Here is a 20,964-nt window from a genome sequence, read left to right as displayed (position 1 = left end):
TTACCTTTATTTGTCCATCCACCTTATCATCACGTGCGATGATTGTGCATGTAAGGTTACAAGTCATTGTTACATCTATTTGAATAAAGATAAAAATGACATATAATGACGAACACCTATCAAAAAATTTGTTCGTGTGAGAAATAAAAGTTCTAAGGTGTCTAATATGTCACTAAATATCATTTTTATGTTTGAATATCATCATTGTGACCTACAATGGCATGTAACTAATCACTCGTCCTATGTGACGTCTTCATGGTATTCATGATGGATATGAAGAAACCAATATTCACCTTGAAACCCTTTGAAAACTTGGAACGAATCCTTTTAAAATCGAACCCAAAAACCCTTTGAAAATTTTATAAAATCAACACCAAAAACATGAATTGTGGGTTGAATAATTCAAGAACAAGGTTTCATTGAAGAATATATAAACGATAATAAATTCATCCATCATATTGAAAAGAAAACCCCACTTTTATCATCAAAAAGCAAAACAAAGAAAAGAAGATGAATACTATTTACCCACGGAGATGAAGAAGAAAAAGAACATGGATACCAATACCCATTTTGTATCTAATAATTAAAATAATGTACAAATAAAAGCTAAGTTTGAATTTAGATTTTATTAAGAAATCCATGTACTTTGCCATTCACAACTTAATGAAATTTGCCACGCAGAATTTGAAAAATTCAAGATAAGTAACATGTAGACATTAAAACCGGTTAAACATGTCTATGATAAGTTGATAACATTAAAACGAAACCTGATAAATATGTGAGACATTATTAGAACTTTAAGGTTGGAAAAACAAATTTATAATAATCGATTACAAATTTACAGTTATATTTCCTTTTAGAGCATATATATGATTTTAAGAAATAATAATTAAAGTGATAATTGGTAATGGTAACCCTAATTTTGTGATTTTGAGAGTGAATGAATAAAAAATAAAAAACCAAAGTAGATGTGAACATATACCAAGACTTTGTTGTTGATTGAAAAAGTTCTCCGGTCTATTCAATTCTGTCTTCTTCAGGACACGCCTCACCACAACACAAAACAACACAACACTGCACAAATCAATCAAGATAAAAAACCATACAGATTCTTCATGCAAAGATCCAACCCTTTTATCTCTTCCACAAAACTTTGAGTCTTTCTTTCCCCTTTGATATACCTGTTCATGGAGTCGCCGGAGAACGACCGGATACCTCTTGAACAAGCCGAGCAGATCGTCCTCCGGTGGGACTCCACGGTCTCGGAGGAGGCAAGGGCCCGTATGATCTTCGAAAGCGATCGTCCAGAGATCGACCAGTACTTGCAGGCTGTCGATGAAATCCAACGCTCCATGGAGTCAACGACCTTGTCCGATGACGACGGAGCCGACGAAGAGTCAAAGAAAGTCAACACCACCATCCAGATTGCCATGGCTCGTCTCGAGGATGAGTTCCGTAACATACTCATATCACACGCTACCCCGATTGAAACCGAATCACTCACAGAATCGATCTCTTCCAATCATTTAACTCCCAGAACCAGCAGTTCCTTCAGTGAATTTCATGAAAATGACGACTACAGCAACAGAGGGGAAGAGGACGGCAGTTCCAGAAACGGATCTTCTTCGTTTTTGGAACGGGGAGAGAGCAGTACCACAATCGCGAGCTACAGATCCATGAGTAGTATTCGCGAGATCGATCTCATACCATCCGATAGCATATACGATCTCCGTTGCATCGCTGACCGTATGATCGCCGCCGGATACTTCCGTGAGTGCGTTCAGGTCTACGGCAGCGTACGCAAGTCCGCGGTTGATGCTAGCTTCAAGAAGCTCGGCGTTGAAAAATTGAGCATCGGCGATATCCAACGCCTCGAATGGGAGGCCTTGAACTCTAAGATCGGTAAATGGATTCGAGCCGCGAAAGTTTGCATTAGGGTTTTATTCGCCAGTGAGAAGAGACTCTGCCAGCAAATCTTCGAGGATTTAGGAACAGCGGCCGATGATGCGTGTTTCATGGAAACGGTTAAAGGACCGGCGATCCAGCTCTTTAATTTCGCTGAAGCTATCAGTATTAGCCGGAGATCGCCGGAGAAACTGTTCAAGATCTTGGATTTACACGACGCCTGTATGGATTTATTGCCTGACATCGACGCCGTTTTTTTCTTCAAATCAGCCGAATCAATTAGGGTTCAGGCAACGGAGATACTCTCCCGGTTAGCGGAGGCTGCTAGAGGGATGCTATCGGAGTTCGAAAACGCAGTCCTTCGCGAACCTTCTCGAGTTCCAGTCCCCGGAGGGACGATTCATCCATTAACTAGGTATGTGATGAATTACATAAGCTTAATCTCAGACTACAAACAAACCCTAGGCGAATTAATAGTCTCCAAACCTGCAACCGGCTCCAGATACTCAGACGATTTAACCACTCCAGACATGGATTTCACCGACCACGAAGGTCAATCGCCATTAGCACTCCATCTAATCTGGATAATCGTGATTCTGCAATTCAACCTAGAAGGAAAATCCAAACACTACAAAGACAACTCCTTAGCTTTTCTCTTCATCATGAACAATGTCCATTACATCGTTCAGAAGATCAAAGGTTCACCGGAGCTAAGAGAGATGATCGGAGACAGTTATTTAAAAAAACTCACAGGTAAGTTTCGTCAGGCTGCAACGCGATACCAAAGAGCAACATGGGTCGGGGTACTGTATTGCTTAAGAGACGAAGGTCTACACGTGAGTGGAAGCTTCTCATCTGGCGTTTCAAAGAGTGCATTACGAGAGAGATTTAAATCGTTCAACACCATGTTTGAAGAAGTACACAGAATGCAGGCGTTATGGTTAATCCCTGACACACAGCTTCGTGAGGAGTTACAGATTTCGATCTCAGAGAAATTGATTCCAGCTTACAGATCGTTTCTTGGAAGATTCAGGACTCATATTGAGAATGGGAGGCACCCTGAACAGTATATAAAGTACTCTGTTGAAGATCTTGAGACTGCTGTGTTGGATTTCTTTGAAGGTTATGCAGTTTCACAGCATTCGAGAAGAAGATCACAGTGATATTGTAGGACATTATTATTCTTTTATTTTTTGGTGGGGTGTTTCATTGACATTGATTGGTTCAGAAATCAGAATCAGATAAAGGAAAGAAGAAGAAGAAGAAGATGAAGCCTCCTGAGGAGTCAAGAACTCCTCTGTAAGTGTAAGCATGTTGTTTGTTTTGTTTTGATTATATTTTTCCACTAGTTAAGATTTTTGTTTCATTCGTTTGTATGGAAATTTGTTATACATCATATGTTCATCTTACATTACATGAAATTGGAGTCTGTCAATGTGGTTTTTTTTCAATCAAGTCATGTATATAAATTGACTGAATCGGTAAAGATGTATGTCTCTATAACACCACTTTGAGATTTATCTCGATCATAAAGATGAGTCTGGCTGGTCAAAGTTGGGTTTTATACATGTTTGACCATTCTCATTCTGTCTTGGTTTGACCATGACTTTCGCATATTATGTAGTTTTCTTGTTATCATTCGGATGATTGTTAAGAGGAATGTGGTTTCGACTAAATTCCCCAATTTTCTTAGTGGGGAAAAGTTTGACTAAATCTATTTTGAATGTGTTCATAGATGGAGGCTGAAGAAGTTTTGGAAGAAAACCAGTCAACAAGCAAATATTATTTTTCATTCGAAACTTGGCTTTATTTTATTTTGTAATTTAATTAGTTTTTTCCTTGTTTAAATCTAAATATTTTGTAGGTGTTAATTTGATCCGTTTGTTTATAATGAGTCGTTTTTTTTAAATCCCAAACAATTCAAATTGATAAAAACTGGAAATACGTCGAAATGGACTGAAACTCTCACAAATGTGTTTATAGTTATACTTAAAACATTAAATCATTAATTATATATAGGATTTATTTAAAAAAAATGTTATTCGCTTAAATGACATCGGATCCTCTTCCACACCATCGATTTCCACTGGATACCATGTTACTTGAATGATAATGCACCGAGACTGACAACAAACATCATAGCCGTATATGGATACACATAACAAACAATATCTAAGTAACTGTTATCTCGTCAACAATGTCAATCGTCTGATATTTGTAGAATAACTTGATCTGATTGTCCACCACACGTAATTTTCTAAACACCAAACTAATGATCCCCATATTGGTTATACACACATGTAAATTTAAGGTGCAATTATTGTTAATATCCGTTGGTATATAATCTCAAATGATAATCATATTCTTTCACATCCATCGACTACAAAAAAGTACTTTAATACTATTATTTTGTAAATTCATGACTAGTTCAAATATATAAGAAGATAAAGATGATAGAGTAGTAGATTGAGAGAAAAAAAAAACCCTTAAATGCTACTCTTCTATTTATTAAGAATATTTGATCAGTGAAACAACCATGTGAAATTAGAGATATTGTGAACCAATTTGTGTAGTGAAAGGAATAATTTGGATTTTTAAGAAATTATTACTGCATGGGAAGAAGGTTGAATGAGTCCAATTAAATTAACATCATTACTGCATGGGATGAAGGAAGTAATAAAACCTTGCAAACAAAAGTTGTCAGACAGCTATTTTCAGAAAAAGTAATAACGTGAGGTTAGCGAGGTGAACTTTGCTATCTTCATGGTCATTTTCTTAAATTTTGGAAAAATATCGGTCTTCTTGAAATATATCACCCCAATTTATACTCATTTTAGTGAATAACTCTTCAAGAAAAACCATAAAAAATATAAAATCTATCCACCTGTTCTGATATGCATTTAGAAGTATCCAAATTAAGTCTTTACCTAACCTATTCAAGTAGTCCATTTAGTCACCTCAATAATGTATTCTAATTTAAATAAATAGTTCTTTTTCATGTATTTAATAGCTCTTTTTGTTTGAAACCAGCACAACATTTACGAGAGGTGGGGCTAATTGTCGGTTATAATGGAGAATAAGCAGTTAAGTACAATGAAAGTAAAATAGTTTTCTGCTTACTAACGGGTTTGGTGGGAAATGATTATAATGTAGATCACTGAAACTTCCATTTTATCTACATCTTTGTTTGTTTTATAATACACAACATCCCATCTGACAATTTGTGGGTAATTTCTTATGTAAAGCCCCTCCTTTTGGGGTATTAAATTTCAAAATCAATTATATATTAAAAAAAAGAGTACTAAAATCCTCGTGCAATATACAGTAACTATTAGTAAAAATTCTATAATATTTAGCAAAAGAAATTTAAGAGTTACTTAATAAGCATACAAAGACCAAAAGATACAAGAAAATGCTCTCACCTCACCTAAACCCATTCATATCTTCATAATTACTCAGTTTTATCTTCTTCCAAATCTCCATCTTCACTCTGAAGCACAGATCTCATTTCACTTACTTCTTTTGTAGCAACAGGAGATGGTTTTATAAGCATCAAACTATCCTCCTTATCAAATTCCTCACTTCCATCATCAGAATACGCATACCTATCCAACAAAAACAAAATATATTAAAAACATTTTAAACACCCGAAACATATTTTATAAAAGAGAGTCATATATTTTAATTTTTTTACCGCATAGAGTTCTGAGATGGTGCCCAAAGAGCACAAATGACACACAGAAGAGAGAAAGAGAGAACATGCCAGAAAGCAGGAATGATCCAAGCATTTTGCCATTGCTCATTGTATATATCAGTCGACTTAAAATAAAGCTGCAACAAACAAAGCAAATTCCCACATTTGTCAAAAACTTCCACTTTTTCTAGATTAAGTGCTTAACCCATTAAGCACATTAAGTTACCTCATAGCATATCCACCCTACAGACACAATAACAGCTACAGCCAATGCGTTTGTAAATTTCCTGTATATATCTAGTTTCCCCATCATTCTTTTAGCCTGTCATATCATATTATCATATATAAGTTATCAATCAATCAATCCCTGATAGATTATCAAAAAGAAAAAAATCACATACCTGGAGTTTATTCAGAGTTGAAGAAAGGGAGGTGAAAATCCATAAAACAAAAAAAGCATCCAAAACAGCAACAGGAAGAGATAAAAACAACATGGCTTTTCCTGAAAGATCACTAACAGCACCAACATGTTCCACCAATTCAAGAACTTCAGAAGCAACAAAAAAAGTAGCTCCAAGCATTACAACTTTTGAAGTAAGCCCACCAAGGGTAGGTCTAACAACACCATACCCCATGGAAACAGTAAGAATGATCAACCGTGAAACAGTCCGTTTAACAGTGCCAAAAGTTACTGCCCATATAGTAATCCCAGTTGGCCGGACCCCACTCTCGTTAAACTCCGCATAATCAAAATACCATAATGCCATTTCAAACATACCCAGAGTTATAACTAATGTTATACAGTTTTGTAACTGAAGAACCTCCTTCCAGAATCTTGCATATTGAGAGAACCAGAAGATTCCCAGGAGTAAAAATGCAAGAGACATGAACCCGTAAAAGTTCAAAAGTGGGGCCATTCTTCCTGGAAGGTAACCAGAGGGGTTTTTCCATATGGTTTTACCTTGTACAACCATGTCACTGAGTTGTGGTTCACAGTGCATAAAGTATAGATTATACATTCCTGTTCTTGTGATTTGTACAGATCTTGGTTGCATGATGAAACTTTTGTCAGTGGAATCAAATGGGACATAGAACACTTCGGGCCAACCGGGGTTTGTGGTTGAAAGGCGATGAATGACTTCTCCTTCCTTACATGCGCCTAGTTTTGCTAGATCTGATGTGCAGCAGATAGCTCTTTGGCCTCCATATGCAGATCCACCAATGGTTTCGCGATCATCTACTTCAAAAAGAATGGCGTAGATGAAGCCTGTGCTAATGTTTGCAGCCTCTTCAGTCCTTTGAAATGTGATCTTTTCAAAACTACATCCAGAGAAGAATTGGGTTAGATTTATAATAGATGAATGACCATAATTGTTATTAGGTTGGTATTAACATTCTAATGATACTTGTTGGCTAATATGTCATACTCATCACTTTTAGGTAACATAACCATACAGATCACAATAACATGAACAAGAGCTAAAATGTCAGGTGAAACACGAACCATTCTTATGAAGCAAATAGAGAGTCTAAGGAAAACATAAAAGCTTAACCAGTAAGCTTGGATCTAACCTATAGCTTTTGATTTAGCATATCTCAACTCAGTTCAAGTAAAAAGCTTATTGTTGTTGGAGGATCCAAGTTACTATCTATGAGAATCACCAGAATTTGGCATGAATGTTGCTCTTAGAGGCCAAATCATTATAAAAGTATTGATGTGCTTCACTTAAGCTTCTAATTAGCCGCGACAAGGACATAGTTGCTTCTAACGATGCAGCTTATTCAAAACATTTGGCGACTGAAATGGACTTCTCATTTTCAAATTTATATTGAATCAGCTAACATATGATAGTAGTTGAATTTAACCGCATCAGTTATTCAATTCATTTCACGAAACATCAACAAAAATGCTAGCAAAAGAGGTAGAGTACTTCTCAGCTCATGGATTGGAATTACCGTATATACGCATCGCCATTGGAAGATGCGGAAGATTCGTTGAGGTTAGGATGAGAGTAATAGATTCCCTCACTTCCTCCATGGACTACAAATGCATTTCCCTTTCTGGAGAACTTTTCTCCAGCGTAACTATGCACCGAAGCCTGAATGCATAAAACCCTAACAAGCAGTAGCAACGATATTGCCGTCAAGGAATCCAGCAACGGCATTGCTTCTTCTGTTGAAGGAATTCAGATCTAAGGAAGGAGAAAAACACGCAGATCTGTGTTATGGAGGTGTGTACTGGGGTGTGAGTGATAGATCTCCAGTTGAATACCTCAAAAGTCCCGATGAGGAATTTTTTAAGTGGTTAACCATGGTTAAGTTGTAGTTGACTCATGGTGTTAGGGAGCTCTTGTATTCTGTGTCACGGCTCTCAATAGTCTTGCACCGACTGTGCCCATTAATGAGGTCGTATTTCCTGATTTTGTACGTATTTGGCTGTAGGGCCACATTTCCAAGACTCATGTTGTTTCCGTAAAATAAGTAGGACTGTTGCTTGCCAAGATGGACGTGGAGCACACCGCATGTGCCGAGCTCGGCAGTCGGTTCCCCAATGCCGAGATGGGCTCTCTCTTCTCCCTTCTCTTATTCCATTGTCATGGTACATAATCCCTTTCTTCTCCAGGTAAATACGAGTTTGACAACATTTTGATTAAGTGGATCATAGTGAACTCGGCACCACTTCTGTGAACTTTCATTATCGCTTTTGTGGTTCGATCAATATTTAAGGGGATATTAAAATGACCAACTATATTCAAGAAAAATTATTTCAGAACCAAATTGGGCCCGGTTACTGAAAAAATTGAGTGGCCCCTTCTACTTAAAGAAATTATGGAATATGGTAACCACCATTTTTCGGAACGAGAGTTCGGGCCCTTTGAACTTGGAAGAAAATGACAGTAGACGTTGAAGATATTGTGGTTTTATGGGCATATTTTCGTTTACTTTAGAGCATACGGTATGCGCAACGAGAAGTTGTATTTTTGCTGATGTGGCATCATCATAATACCATGAACACCATTTTCCCTTGGTGGTATGACATATCTTGTTGGCGTTATGACATATTGAAACGGAAACATTGATTGGCTGCACATTTCTTCTCTCTCTATTTTTCTCCTATTAACCTCCTCATAACACCATGAACACCATTTCCCCCTTGGTGTTATAAGTTGTTATAACACCACCTCAACGGGCCCATACCTAATGCTCTTACTTATTTCTTTCATGATTCTAGATACTATGAAATGTGTAAACCTAGTCCGTAATACAATGAACTAGTCTGAAATGTTTCCTTTTTTCGAATAAGAAAACATAGAATGCTATTGCGGGTCATTACATAACATGATATGTCTTAGGGAACCAGTAATCTGGTGTCCAAACTTCTTGTTGTTTCTATTACACCCACATTTCGACATGTCCAGTATAGGTATCTCATGTCTGAAATGTGATAAAAATTCTAAAATACGACGAATTGTCCGAAAAACATCAAACCGTCCGGAATGGTGTACTCTGAAATGTTGGTACAAAATACACAAGTTCAATTAAATTAACTTTGAAATTTTTTTATTCAAGCATGACAGTGTGTATGTCGCTTGTCTGACTGTTTCATGTAAACCTAAACTTGATGTGATTATTCTTGCGAAGTAACAACCTCGCTTGACTTGTGAAGCGTTTTACCGACAATCATGCTTTGGGAGGTGGTTAGATATTCTTGGCGGTCTGGATATGTTCTTCCAGCTAGTCAAGTACGAGCTCTAATCTGGAAAGAGATTCCAATTTAGTGATTATTTTGTAGGCTACTTTGTCCAAAAACAAAGGTTTCCTTTAGTTAAAAGGAGTGACTCGGTGTAGTTGCAACATGTAGATGATGTATTTGGAAAATCACTTGATAAGTTATCGGATGGGGATGCAAACAGAGTGTGTTTGATGTTCGTGTTAGAAAGAGGGTTTAACAGTTGGTACAATTGGCAGTCCATGAAGGAGAAGTTCCTTGCACTCATATTAGATCTTCGAGAGTTCGACATGTATCAAATCTTTTAGCATTTTCACTTTCTTTTTAATTGGCATTTCCTATTTTTTTGATGTAATTAAAAGATATGGTTTGATGCCACAGGTACCCATGGGGCAGGGTTGTTTGGGATGTTTTGTACAAATGTACAATAATATGGCACCCATGGAGTACAGTTGTTTGGGATATATTGTATAAATATACAATAAAATGTTGTCAGCATTTACCAAACTGGATGAGCATATTCATTCCGTCCAAGTAAAAGAAGAAAACACCTACGAAACTAATGTACGTCATACAAAGGTTTATATATGTTTTCAAGGTAATATCAATTATTTTGAGATATTTTTAGCATGGTTTGTTTCCGAATAGTGATCTAAAAATATTTTGAATTGGAGAAGTCCAAACATCATAATAAATAAGTTGAAACGGAAAAGATGCAACCGAATTAGATAAGTTAAATGGTAATCTAATATATTTCACAAATTGACAAGTTTGGCACAATGTAGAAGACATAAGGTTTGTACAAATGTTGAAAAACTTGTTTTGTTGACCAGGTTGAGCGAGATGATGGTGCCAAAGAGATGAAATGAGCAAAACAAGAGTTTGAGGAGATAGATGTGTGATTGAGTAGAGGTCACCCAAGCTATCACATCACTTTGATGAGTCAGATAAATCTACAAAGAAGACTAATTTTTTATGATGTTAGAAGTAATAAGAACATTATTGAGAGTGAGAGTATGATATGGATTGGTTTGGGAAAGGTTGGTATGATCGTGATACTTACATGATTTTTTTACCTATCCTCAACTAATACAAAAAAAAAGAAATTTATCCAGATGAGTTGCAGTGAAGATGAGTTGTGTCACCCAAATCCATATACCAACCATTATTTCATGGATCATTCACTGATATAATGTTGAACATTTGCAATAACGAAGTTGCTTGGTAAGTAGATGATTGGGTCGGATTGTTGAACCAAGCCCATGATGATTGGGTTGGAGGTTACCTAAACTGAATTGTTGGCTGATGTGGTAACTCATTTGAATGACTTGTCATAAACTTACACAAAAAAAAAAAAGATGGTAAAACTTTGATAATTGAGCTTACAACAAACATATATATGCACAATCGTCAAGAATTGCAGAATACCAGACAAAATGTACACATTGATGACAAAACCTAAGAAAGTATTCTTCCAAGATCTCCTACATTACATCTTTATCCAAATCCACCACACCACTTTCATTTCAAAATTCAAACCCACCCCACACCACAATGGGCACTTAGTTAGTTACCTCATGAAAGGAAGGAAACCATGCAATTGAATATATTGATAAAAAAGATGAGATGATATGACTTATGAGACATCAGGAGCTTTGCTTTAATATTTGCAGAAGACATGCCACTGAGATTCAAAATCAATCATAAGCTTACTTAATTAGTCCATATCAAGAAACTCCATCCTTTTTCTCATTGAACCCTTCAGATCTGTAGCATCCCTTTCCACTTTCTGAGCCTGCACAATACAATGGGGTTACAACTTATAATTATGTTTTCAGTCAGGAATGCTCCATTCCATTCTATTCATCAACCAAAACAAACTTTTTTTTTTACTTCCGATGGAATCAACCATTCCATTCCAAACACCGCCTTAACATCATTACAACCAGAGCAACTTATGTGGAAAATGAACAGGGTTTGGTGAAAGCACTAACCCTTTTTATCTCAGCATCAGAAACTCGTGTCATATGAGGAGGGAGTTCTTCCTTCTCCAGATCCTAAGCATTCATGAGAAAAGAAACTGTATCAACATAACAAATATCTTGGAATAGAAAGATATATACAAAAAAAAAGAACTTTATAAACGTAACATTCTTTTATAAAAATAAAACATCATACCAGCTCGCCAATCAAAACAACATTCTCTCCACGGATCACATAAAGACCTAGTGAGATATCACAATATAGATCACCAACAATTACTCGTTCACAAGCCCCTTCAAGAACAGCATTAGCTGCATTTTAATTTTGACCACACACGCTTTCTTAATAACATTATTTACCAAAATACTTTTACTAATGACCAAACTCAACAATAGTGAGAAATTATAGTACCAAATTGATCAAAAGACCGAAGTATCCCCAACAGCTTCCTACCATCTCTTAGCAATACCAGAAGTTTCTCTGTGGAAAAAAGTGTATGTTTAAGTTGACTACATAAAATTCAAATGAAACTACAACAAAGGGAATGTCTCAAAATAAAAGGAATTTCAGTTACCAAATCTACCCAAAAGACAAGCATACATTATATACACGATTAACTGTTGCAGGAATGACATCGATTGAAAATATGAAATCTACAATGCAAATGCCACTGAAAATTGACAAACCAACAACTCGAAAAAAAAATAAAAATCAAAACTTTGAAAATTTAAGAAGAAATGGAAAAGGGTATGCAACATACTGTCAAGATAGCTTGCAAGAGAAGTAGATAGATAGACATCTTCTGGACCTGCCCACGACATTGCACTCAAGGTTTTTCGGCTTCTGAAAAATCACCGAAAACTTCTTTGAAAGTGAAAAAAATCGCATTGGCAGCCCAAGGTCACTCTTTCGATCTCAATTCCAAGCCCTAACACTCTTATTTCCTACTATAAATTTCTGATTTTTATCAAAGGGAATTATACCACTAGTAGAGTAAACGATCTACTAAATCGATACAAACCCTACAACTATCCCCAAATTTTGAATCCAAAAGGGCACTCTCTATATCAAAATACAGTAAAACAGATTGCTAGTTTTAATTCTTTTTTTTTTTTTCCCTTCAGATCTATCTATAAACCCTAATTAACAACCCCCAAATCTGAAAGGGGAGGTGATTTGATTTGACGTCCGTGTGCCAGTTTCATATTTTACCAATATACCTCTCGAAAAGCATATTTATTATTTGGCCATTCAAGATATCGTTGATAGTAAAACTGACCCTCTCTAGTCTCTCGTTAGTAGGGATGAGATTTAAAATCGGAAAATCGGATCGGAACCGGAATCGGATCGGAACGGGAATCGTTAGAACCGAAATATACAAAACCGATTCCGGTTAAGGGTTTAAAAATTGGCTTCATCTGGGTTCCGGGTAATCCGTGTTTGGGTCCATCGGGTTCGGGTAAACCGGTTCTAAAAACCGGAACCGGTGTTATGAACCGGAACCACTTTTAGGGTCGGAACCAGTTTTTATGAAACGTTTAAAAGATACATATCTCATTCGTTTCAACTCTGATTTACATGCGATTTTTCCAACGTGTAGTTTAGAGTTTGTATCTGATTTTAGACTATAAATTTGTCATTTTTAGTTTTATATTCATTGATTTATAGTTCCCCAAAGTCGAGATATTAAAGCTGAAAGTATTTAGTTTTTCACTTTTTTTGTATTCTTTAAAAGTTTTAAAACATGCATATCTAATTCGTTTGAAGTTGGATTGACATGTGGTTTTTTCCAACTTATAGTTTACAATTTGTACATGATTTTAGACTATAATTTTGTTATTTTGGGTTTAATATTCAATGATTTACTGTCCCCCGAAGTCGGGATATCAAAACTAAAAAATTTCAACTTTTCAACTATTTGTTTTTGTACTTTGTATTCTGTGAAAATGTTAACACATGCATATCTCATTTGTTTAAAGTCAGATTGACATGCGGTTTTTTCCAGAGTGTAGTTTAGAGTTTGTACATGATTTTAAACTATAATTTTGTCAATTTTGGTTTCATATTCAATGAGTTACAGACCCCGAAAGATGAGATATCAATAAGAAAGTTTTCAAAGTTCAACCCACTAAGCAGTAAGTAATTACCAAAAAATTACGGTTTTTTTGGGTTTTTCGGTTCTAAACCCACTTTATTCGGTTCCAACCTACCCACATTGACGTTTGATGTTTCCGGGTTTTTTGATTCTATACCCACTTTACCCGGTACCGTATCCAGAACCGAACCGGAACCAAAACTGGTTCCTATATACCGTTTCAGTTTCCGGTTCTACAAAATCCCGTTAACCGGTTCCGGGTTTTCCGGGTCCGTGTCTATCTGGTTCGGGTTTGGACCCACTTTCGTCCGTAGTTCTATCATCCCGCCAATCAAATATGTACATTTGGATGTACCGTACTCATCTATACGTACTGTGATTTTATTAGACGTATTCTAAAGGAAAGATACATCTCTTACGATATCTTTTGATAGGTATCACTATCATAAGTCTTCTCATTTCCTCCATTTATTCAGTTCACTATGAGTCTTCATCATGACGTTATGTTTACGGAAGCAGGCGTTCATCATATCGGAACGAGAATATAGATAGAGGAAGGTTTTGATGTGTATTCCTCCTTATTACTCTGAAAAGTTACATGCCAGTTCTAATATCGTGATTTAAACGTTTAGAAATCTGAACACATAAAATTTTCAGATCTAGTCGGCAATAGACCATGGCTCCGATCAAATAATAGCATCATAAAACATATAAGGCTATAACATAAATCATTTAGCACATAAAAAGCAATTTAGGCATCTAATCCAAAAGTAAGCTAGTGATTGTGTCAATTCAAGTGTACTACCTAAAATATAATAGACACACTCCTCACGATCATCACTTAGCATTCTAAGTTTAAGTCTAGAAATCCTACAAATTCCTAGTTCGCTTAAACTAATGCTCTGATACCAACTGTGACATCCCCATTTTCACAGCCATAAAAGACCGATTTGTTTATGCTTTATTTTAAAAATCATAGTATCCTTTTAAAGAAAAATGTTGCGGAATTTGTTCCCAGAAAAACATGATAAACATATTATCAAAGCATTTCCGAAGAAATGTATTTTGTTTATATTAAAATTTTGGGATGTCATTGTCAATACAGAAACTTAAGCATAAACAAGCCTTACATTCATTTACACTAATGATCCACATCTCTTTTAATCTCTCAGTGTAATTTAGCTTCGTATCGACACCTGTGATACAAATAAGTTGAGTGGGTCACGTTGAGAAACCTGGTGAGCACATAGGGTTTTCAACCCACAATAATATAATTTTTATGTTTAATCATCAAACAATCAACCCAATTACCCATCTCTAGGGTGTATATAACAGACACAAAATCCATAGCTACCAGGGTTCTTAAATTACAACTGGTGAACACGTAGTTCAAAACATCTCTTAAACACGTAGTTCAAAAATACATGGTGAACACTTAGTTCAAAAATACTTAATGAACACCTAGTGAACACTTAGTTCAAAAATACCTAATGAACACTTAGTTCAAAAACACATACAAGTTACGAGCCTGCTAACGTTCCATTGGACTGTCTAGAATAGTCTGTAGTCGTTGTCTATACTCTGCTAGATGACTAGATCATCTTAAACATCGATACCTCTCATTAATTTTTATTTCACCACACATCATCTAATTCATTTACCCATGTTTTACCCATCATATTTGTATATATAAAATACATATGCAGTTTAAATCATTTAAAACATGTATAAAATTGTTTATCCAATATAGATATCAACTATACAGATAATATGCACACATAACACGTAATTTATATTAAATTGTAACGTCCTGTTTCAGATCATCCGTGATTAGGGTTCGTGGGCTGCAAATCGGGCATGAGGGAGTCTCAGGGTTGTGACGAGTTACTAGGAGCTTAGGGCATCTCGTCACCTATCTGTGGGTTTGAGGTTCATGGGAATCGGGGTTATATCGAGGAAGCGGTGCAGTTTGATGATTTGGCAAGATAAGTCCTTTAGTTGAAATTGATGGCAGCGGAGTACATTGGGCGTACGTGTGTGTAAGCTTAGCGTACTCATGCGGGTGACCTTTAAGCTGAGCCACCTAGTACGCTGGGCGTACCAGAGGGTACGTTGGGCGTATTAGGCACATAAGAAAAACCTAATTAAGAGGAGTGTCCCTATATAAAGAATGAGATGGCCTCATTCCTGGCCACCATCCTCAGTTAATAAACCCTCCTAAACCCTAATCGTCTTTCTTGAGCTTGCGTGTGACCATTGTGAGCTTATAAGTGTTATTGTGGAATTTTTGGAGTGAAGAAGGAGCATGGAAGAGAATAGAGTTGGAGTCCATGCTTTGGATCTGAGCTTTTCTGTGGTTGGAGCATCATTTGGAGGTATAAAGCTCAAAGCTTTCCCATCCTTTTTGTTTTGTGTATGATATGGTCCATTTTAGGGTTTTTTGTCCCAAAGCTTGAGGCTTTATGAGTTGTTGCACTTTAGAGCTTAATATCTGTCCTTTTAAGTGTTTCTAGTGGAGAGGATCCATAAAAATGAGGTCTTAAACGTGAGAATCAACCCATTGCATGCGATTTGAGCATTTTGAGTTAAGAGAATAAGATTTTTATGTGTTTGTGACCTCATCAGCCATGCAAAGGCTTAAAGTCACTAACTTTATGGAGTAAGAGATGATAAGGAGTCCAAAACTGAGAAATAAGTTAAGGTCTTCACGGGTTAAGACCAACAGAATGGACTAAAGCAAAATTAGGCGTACACCCATCGTAAGTTCCAATACGCCCCGCGTATTGGGTTGGCGTTCTCGATCAGTTTCATGCATACGTGAGTACGCTGAGCGTACCAAGAGAGGTATGCCCTGCGTAACTTCACTGTGGGCTTTTGGGTTGGATCTAATCATGGGTTGTGAGGGTTGGGCCTGAATCTTTGGGCTTGCGAATTAGAGTCTATGAGCAAAGAAATATTATAATTTTGCCTTGGGCCCTTGTGTGGGGCCTGCCATTTAGTTTTGAGAGTGGGCCTCGGGTGAGCCCATTTATTATTGGGCCTTTGTGGGCACAATGGGTTTTAGGCTTTTAATGGGCTGGTTAGTGGTCTTCCTTTAAACCTAATGAGTAAGAGTTTGGACTTAGTTTCTAAATGGGTTAATTGTGGTTCTGGATCAGAGTTAGAGGCCGGTGCGTAGCAGCAACGTTATAGGGTTTGTTCATCATCCGAGGTGAGTCTTCTCACTATACTTTACCTAGAGTGGTACTTATGTGTGAATGGAGGGTCTTATGTGTTTACATTGAGTATTATCTTATCCTGCCTTATGTTGTATGCTATGCATTATATCTTTGTGATTTATGCTACGAGGAGCTTTACAGACCGGACCAGAGGGTCCAACAAACCGTGGGACTGGAGGGTCCCACTGAGACACATCGACCGGAGGGTCTTACAGTGATATAGCCTTGAGTGGCTGATGAGTTGTGTGTGTGGTATTTTGGGGAACTCACTAAGCTTTGTGTTTACCGTGTTATGTGTTATGTGTTTCAGGTTTTTCGCAGAATCGCGGGAAGGCACCGGCTCGATTGTACACACACCAGAGAAGGAGTTATTATTTGAGGATCCTGGATTATTATTAAATAAATTCAGAGTTGTGTTTTGTAAATAAATTAAATGAGATTTTTCGTGAAACGTGATATGAGAATTATGTGATTTTTACAGGAAAAATTTGTTTGAAAATTTACGGTGTTACAAGTTGGTATCAAAGCCTTAGTTTGAGGGATTCGGATGCAACTTTGGGTATATCTGGACTCAAACTGAGGAATTGTGAAAGATTTTCAAAAGAAATGATTTTTCTAAAACAAGCAAGAGTTTCTAAGAGGAAAAATGAGAAGGAGCAGTGTGTACAATCAGCCAGAGCTCGAACGGTGATTTCCCAAAATACCCTTACTTGTTTTTGTTGTGAGTTTTTATTGAGATATTAGTGATGCATGCTAGAAGATGGGCTAGGTATTTCAGATCTTAAGGCTAGAGTTTCCTGATGTGTGATGCCTTAGCCTAGGAATTTTGCTATTTGTGATGTGCTTTGAGTATGTGCGGAGTAAGAGTATCTAGCAAGAATCTTTCAGATAGAGAGGGCTTTGAGTAGAGGAGTAATCTAGGAGAGATACCTAGATGAATAGTGGAGGAGCCTACTAAGAGAGTAGCTACATACCCGCGTGGGGTAGGGTTACTGGAGTTCGGTGACACCTCTTGAGCGTGAGTAGAGAAAATAGAGTTGTAACCTAGAGTAGTTTTATGTGCTGGTGGAGGTTATTCGATGCCCGAATGCTGCTTGCTTCGTGCTTTATGGAATTCTTGATGGTGAGAGTCAGCTACTAAGTGAATATGACCATATTCAGGAGGTAGGTGGCTGGCATCAAGAGAAATTCTTCAGCAACTGATGGCGGAGAAGTGTGAGAACCTAGGAAGAGCCTAGGAAAGTGACTGAGTCAAATGAGTACGCTAATAGAGGATAATATTCGTTGTGGGGCGAACGTGTGTAGCGAGATTGGTGATCAGGAAGGTTGAGAAACTACTTAGGAAATCTGGGACGATCTGTGTGGAAAGTATGGGTAGATGTGGAAGATAGTATGGGCCCATACGACTGAAAGCAGAGGACCCGTACTTAAAACAGGAAGAATTCCAGAGGTTCTAAGTAGCAGATTGAGAAGAGAGATAACATGGTTCGAGTACCATGATTTGTGGCAGAGTGAAAGAAGATAACATGGTTCGGGTACCATGATTCATAGCAGATCTAGAGGTGATCACATCATACGAGTACCATGATTCGTGGCGGTTAGTGCTTCTGGTTTTACCAGTTGTCCTGTGGTGGTTGACTAGTATGAGATCAAGTGATAGAGTGTGGGGCCAGAGGGCCATGTCGAGCAAGTTTTAATGGAGTATACCTGAAAAGGGGAAATCGAGTTCGTTCCCGAGGAATTTTATTGGTGAGATGTTAATGGGAGTCGCAAGGCTCGGGGTTGAGTATAGATGATGCTTATTGGAGTATCGAGGTCTGAGTCGAGCCATCGGCTGACGGACGAGACGTCACCTTTTGTGGCAAGAGTTGCATTGTTCCCATTATCCAGGAGAAACGAAGGACATATTGAGTTTCCGGTTTCAGAGTTCGGAGGAAAAAAACCCGTGGGGTAGCATTGGTGGTGACTTTTTCATCAGAGTATGTGGGCAGTTTGTCTGCCGTGAAGTATTTCTGGTACCAAGGAGTCATTAGTGGAGGCTGAGATGAAAGAGACCCAGGAGGGTGCCTTTATGAGTATAACATGTTTTTAGCAGCAGTTTCAGGTGGTTAAGAGGAATATATCAGGGCGGTGGCCCTCGTTGTTATGTTGTGTATCAGTTGTGAGAATGAGGTTCCGTGCTTTGATGATGATTCCCGTGTTGGGAGGTGGGTCAAGGAGTCAGAGACGTGGTGCGTGATAGGGTATTATTTCCGGACTGAGGGTCAGGATTTTCGGAACAGTTCAGGTGTCCGACGGGAATATCGGTCTGAGACTTCGAGATGTCTAGAGGCAGTCGCGCTGGGAGGATTTTGAGGTTTTTGTCTGAGTTTTGGGATTTTTGGGGTTGCTTGGTTTCCATCGGGAAGATCATTGAGTGTTTCCGTGGTATGTTCCATGACTCAAGTGTGATGTACCCGGGGGAACAGTTTATGGAGTAAATTGTTGGTATGCCCACTGGCGATGGTTCAAACCCTGGGTGCGGGAGAACTGGGTGGTCAACTGGGAAGATCAGCGATTCGTTCAAGTGTGGTTAGGGAACTGGTTATGGAGATCTGCGGTGCGGACACTTGAGACCTGATTTATTGGTGGATGAGGTAGGATGCAATAGCTGAGATTTGCAGGTATAGGTATAGATTTAAATCTATACCCCAGAAGAGGGAAACATTTGGTTTGTCGACCAATTTTAGAGTCGATATGGGTAGTTCCTATGGGCGGTGATCAGTAGAGGGTGGAGCTTCGGAATTTTGTCATTCAGTCGTTGTCAGTTCCTTCGTGCTTCAATTTGGGAGATGGGAGTATTTCGAGGTTTCGAGTTGTGTAAGTGAAAGATCAATGGTAAAGGCAAGTTCGCGTGAGACGCGGTGATGGTGTACCAAGGTACCCGAGTATGATGTCCAAATTTTGGTCACTTTAGGACTCAAGTTGTGAGATGGAGAGTAGAGTACCAAGTGATTTTATTTCCGTGGGAACCCATCAGTTAACTGTCGGTGAAATGAGACTGTCTAAGGGTATATCCGTGCTGAGTCTAGTGCCTTGCCTGCGGGAACTTACATCAGGAGTGGTGGTGCATAAGCTGGGTGAGTGTGAGCACCTATCTATGTTGAGCTGCAGAGCATGAGTTGGTGAACTCAGTGTGGTGATGTGTGATGATGAGGTTAGGGGGTTATAAGAAAGCAAGTGGATCCGGGTGGAAGTATTCGCTTGGGATTATCAGGAGAAACCGTGTAGTGAGCCCATGGTAAGTCAGTGAGCGAGAAAGTGTTGTAAGACTACGGGGAGCCGTAGCATCCATGAGTCAGCGAAAGAGAGTGTCGTGATACTACGGGGAGCCGTAGTACTCACTGATTAGAGAAAGAGTGTTGTGACACTACGGGAAGCCGTAACATTCACTGGATAGTGGGAGAGGGTTGTGACAGTGCGAGGAGTCGTGGTATTCATTAGTTAGTGGGAGAATATCGCAAGACTACAGGGGAGACCGTAGCACTCGGTGGTCGATAAGAGTGAATACTATTATGCCGGGGGCTATAGTATTCACTAGTCAGATATGGCGCAAAGGAGTTCTTAGGCTTGGGTAGCCTTACCGTTTGAGTCTTCAGGAGCCTGGTTGCCGAACCAGGGGCGAGACGGGGGTCTCCGTGTCAGTTAGGAATTGTTATATCCCAGGTTGAGTGGGGATTATCGTAATCGGAAGGAATTGGGGAGATGGTGTATGCTTAAATTCGCGAATCTTGGGTCATGCGTTAAGTACCAGATTGGAATTGAGTGGTTCCAAGTCTGCTGTTGAATCAGACTCTCGAGCTTGAGCCTAGATTCGTTCGTGTGTTGAGTAGGCGAGATGAGGTTTCAGTTTGTAGATGGGTTTCATTTTGAGGGGTATTGATCTTCATCTGATTTCTTAGACCGGAGTGGGTCAGTTTCGTTGGTATGGGAATACTCACGATACGCATGGAACCAGTGGGTGGTAGAGTACAGAGGTCAAAAGCGAGACGATTTCAGATGAGTTGTGGCATTCGCTTGGGGTAAAGCGAACTTCATGACTTATGTGTCGCGATGAGCCGAGATAGTTATCGTGAGAAGGAAGTCGGTGAGACGTATTGGTTTGCAATGAGTAACCTTTGGAGGTTCATCTATTAGGTTGGGAGCTGACCTGGTGCTCAATATTGAAGGGGAAATATGAGAGGAAGCTAGGGCTTATGTCCATAGATGTCAGAGGATACTTCCAAGTGAGCAGGGTCTTTTCTTGTGTTTGAGGTAAGATTTTTGGGATTTATTCTTTCCGATAAGTTCTGATAGTTGT

At 38.3% G+C, this 20,964-nt stretch overlaps 3 protein-coding genes across 4 annotated transcripts; 1 reads left to right on the top strand and 2 right to left on the bottom strand.

Annotated features, from left to right (window-relative positions):
* Positions 1 to 993: 993 nt before the first annotated feature.
* On the top strand, positions 994 to 3,796 carry LOC111882342 (exocyst complex component EXO70A1). Of its 2 annotated transcripts, none has more exons than XM_042900516.2 (2): positions 994 to 3,204; positions 3,641 to 3,796. In XM_042900516.2, the coding sequence occupies exon 1, from the start codon at positions 1,188 to 1,190 to the stop codon at positions 3,066 to 3,068; it is 1,881 nt and encodes a 626-aa protein (XP_042756450.1). In that variant the 5' UTR covers positions 994 to 1,187; the 3' UTR covers positions 3,069 to 3,204; positions 3,641 to 3,796. The 2 variants fall into 2 exon arrangements, with proteins under 2 accessions (XP_042756450.1, XP_023734473.1); XM_023878705.3 differs by having other exon boundaries at positions 994 to 3,210.
* Positions 3,797 to 5,215: 1,419 nt separating this feature from the next.
* Positions 5,216 to 7,901, bottom strand: LOC111882333 (uncharacterized). The gene is made up of 5 exons (XM_023878699.3): positions 7,556 to 7,901; positions 6,001 to 6,919; positions 5,826 to 5,921; positions 5,600 to 5,736; positions 5,216 to 5,510 (listed from the first exon to the last, which is right to left on the bottom strand). The coding sequence occupies exons 1-5, from the start codon at positions 7,762 to 7,764 to the stop codon at positions 5,357 to 5,359; spliced, it is 1,515 nt and encodes a 504-aa protein (XP_023734467.1). The 5' UTR covers positions 7,765 to 7,901; the 3' UTR covers positions 5,216 to 5,356.
* Positions 7,902 to 10,705: 2,804 nt separating this feature from the next.
* LOC111882327 (sm-like protein LSM1B) lies at positions 10,706 to 12,513 on the bottom strand. Its single transcript, XM_023878691.2, has 5 exons — positions 12,073 to 12,513; positions 11,724 to 11,792; positions 11,508 to 11,623; positions 11,324 to 11,386; positions 10,706 to 11,124 (listed from the first exon to the last, which is right to left on the bottom strand). Exons 1-5 carry the CDS (start codon positions 12,131 to 12,133, stop codon positions 11,047 to 11,049), a joined length of 387 nt encoding a protein of 128 aa, XP_023734459.1. The 5' UTR covers positions 12,134 to 12,513; the 3' UTR covers positions 10,706 to 11,046.
* Between the last annotated feature and the right edge of the window lie 8,451 nt (positions 12,514 to 20,964).

This window comes from Lactuca sativa, chromosome 1 (genome assembly GCF_002870075.4).
Source record: "Lactuca sativa cultivar Salinas chromosome 1, Lsat_Salinas_v11, whole genome shotgun sequence".
Taxonomy (NCBI): domain Eukaryota; kingdom Viridiplantae; phylum Streptophyta; class Magnoliopsida; order Asterales; family Asteraceae; genus Lactuca; species Lactuca sativa.
Note: the sequence above shows the minus strand (reverse complement) of the source record. Positions and strands in the feature narration are given on the sequence as shown.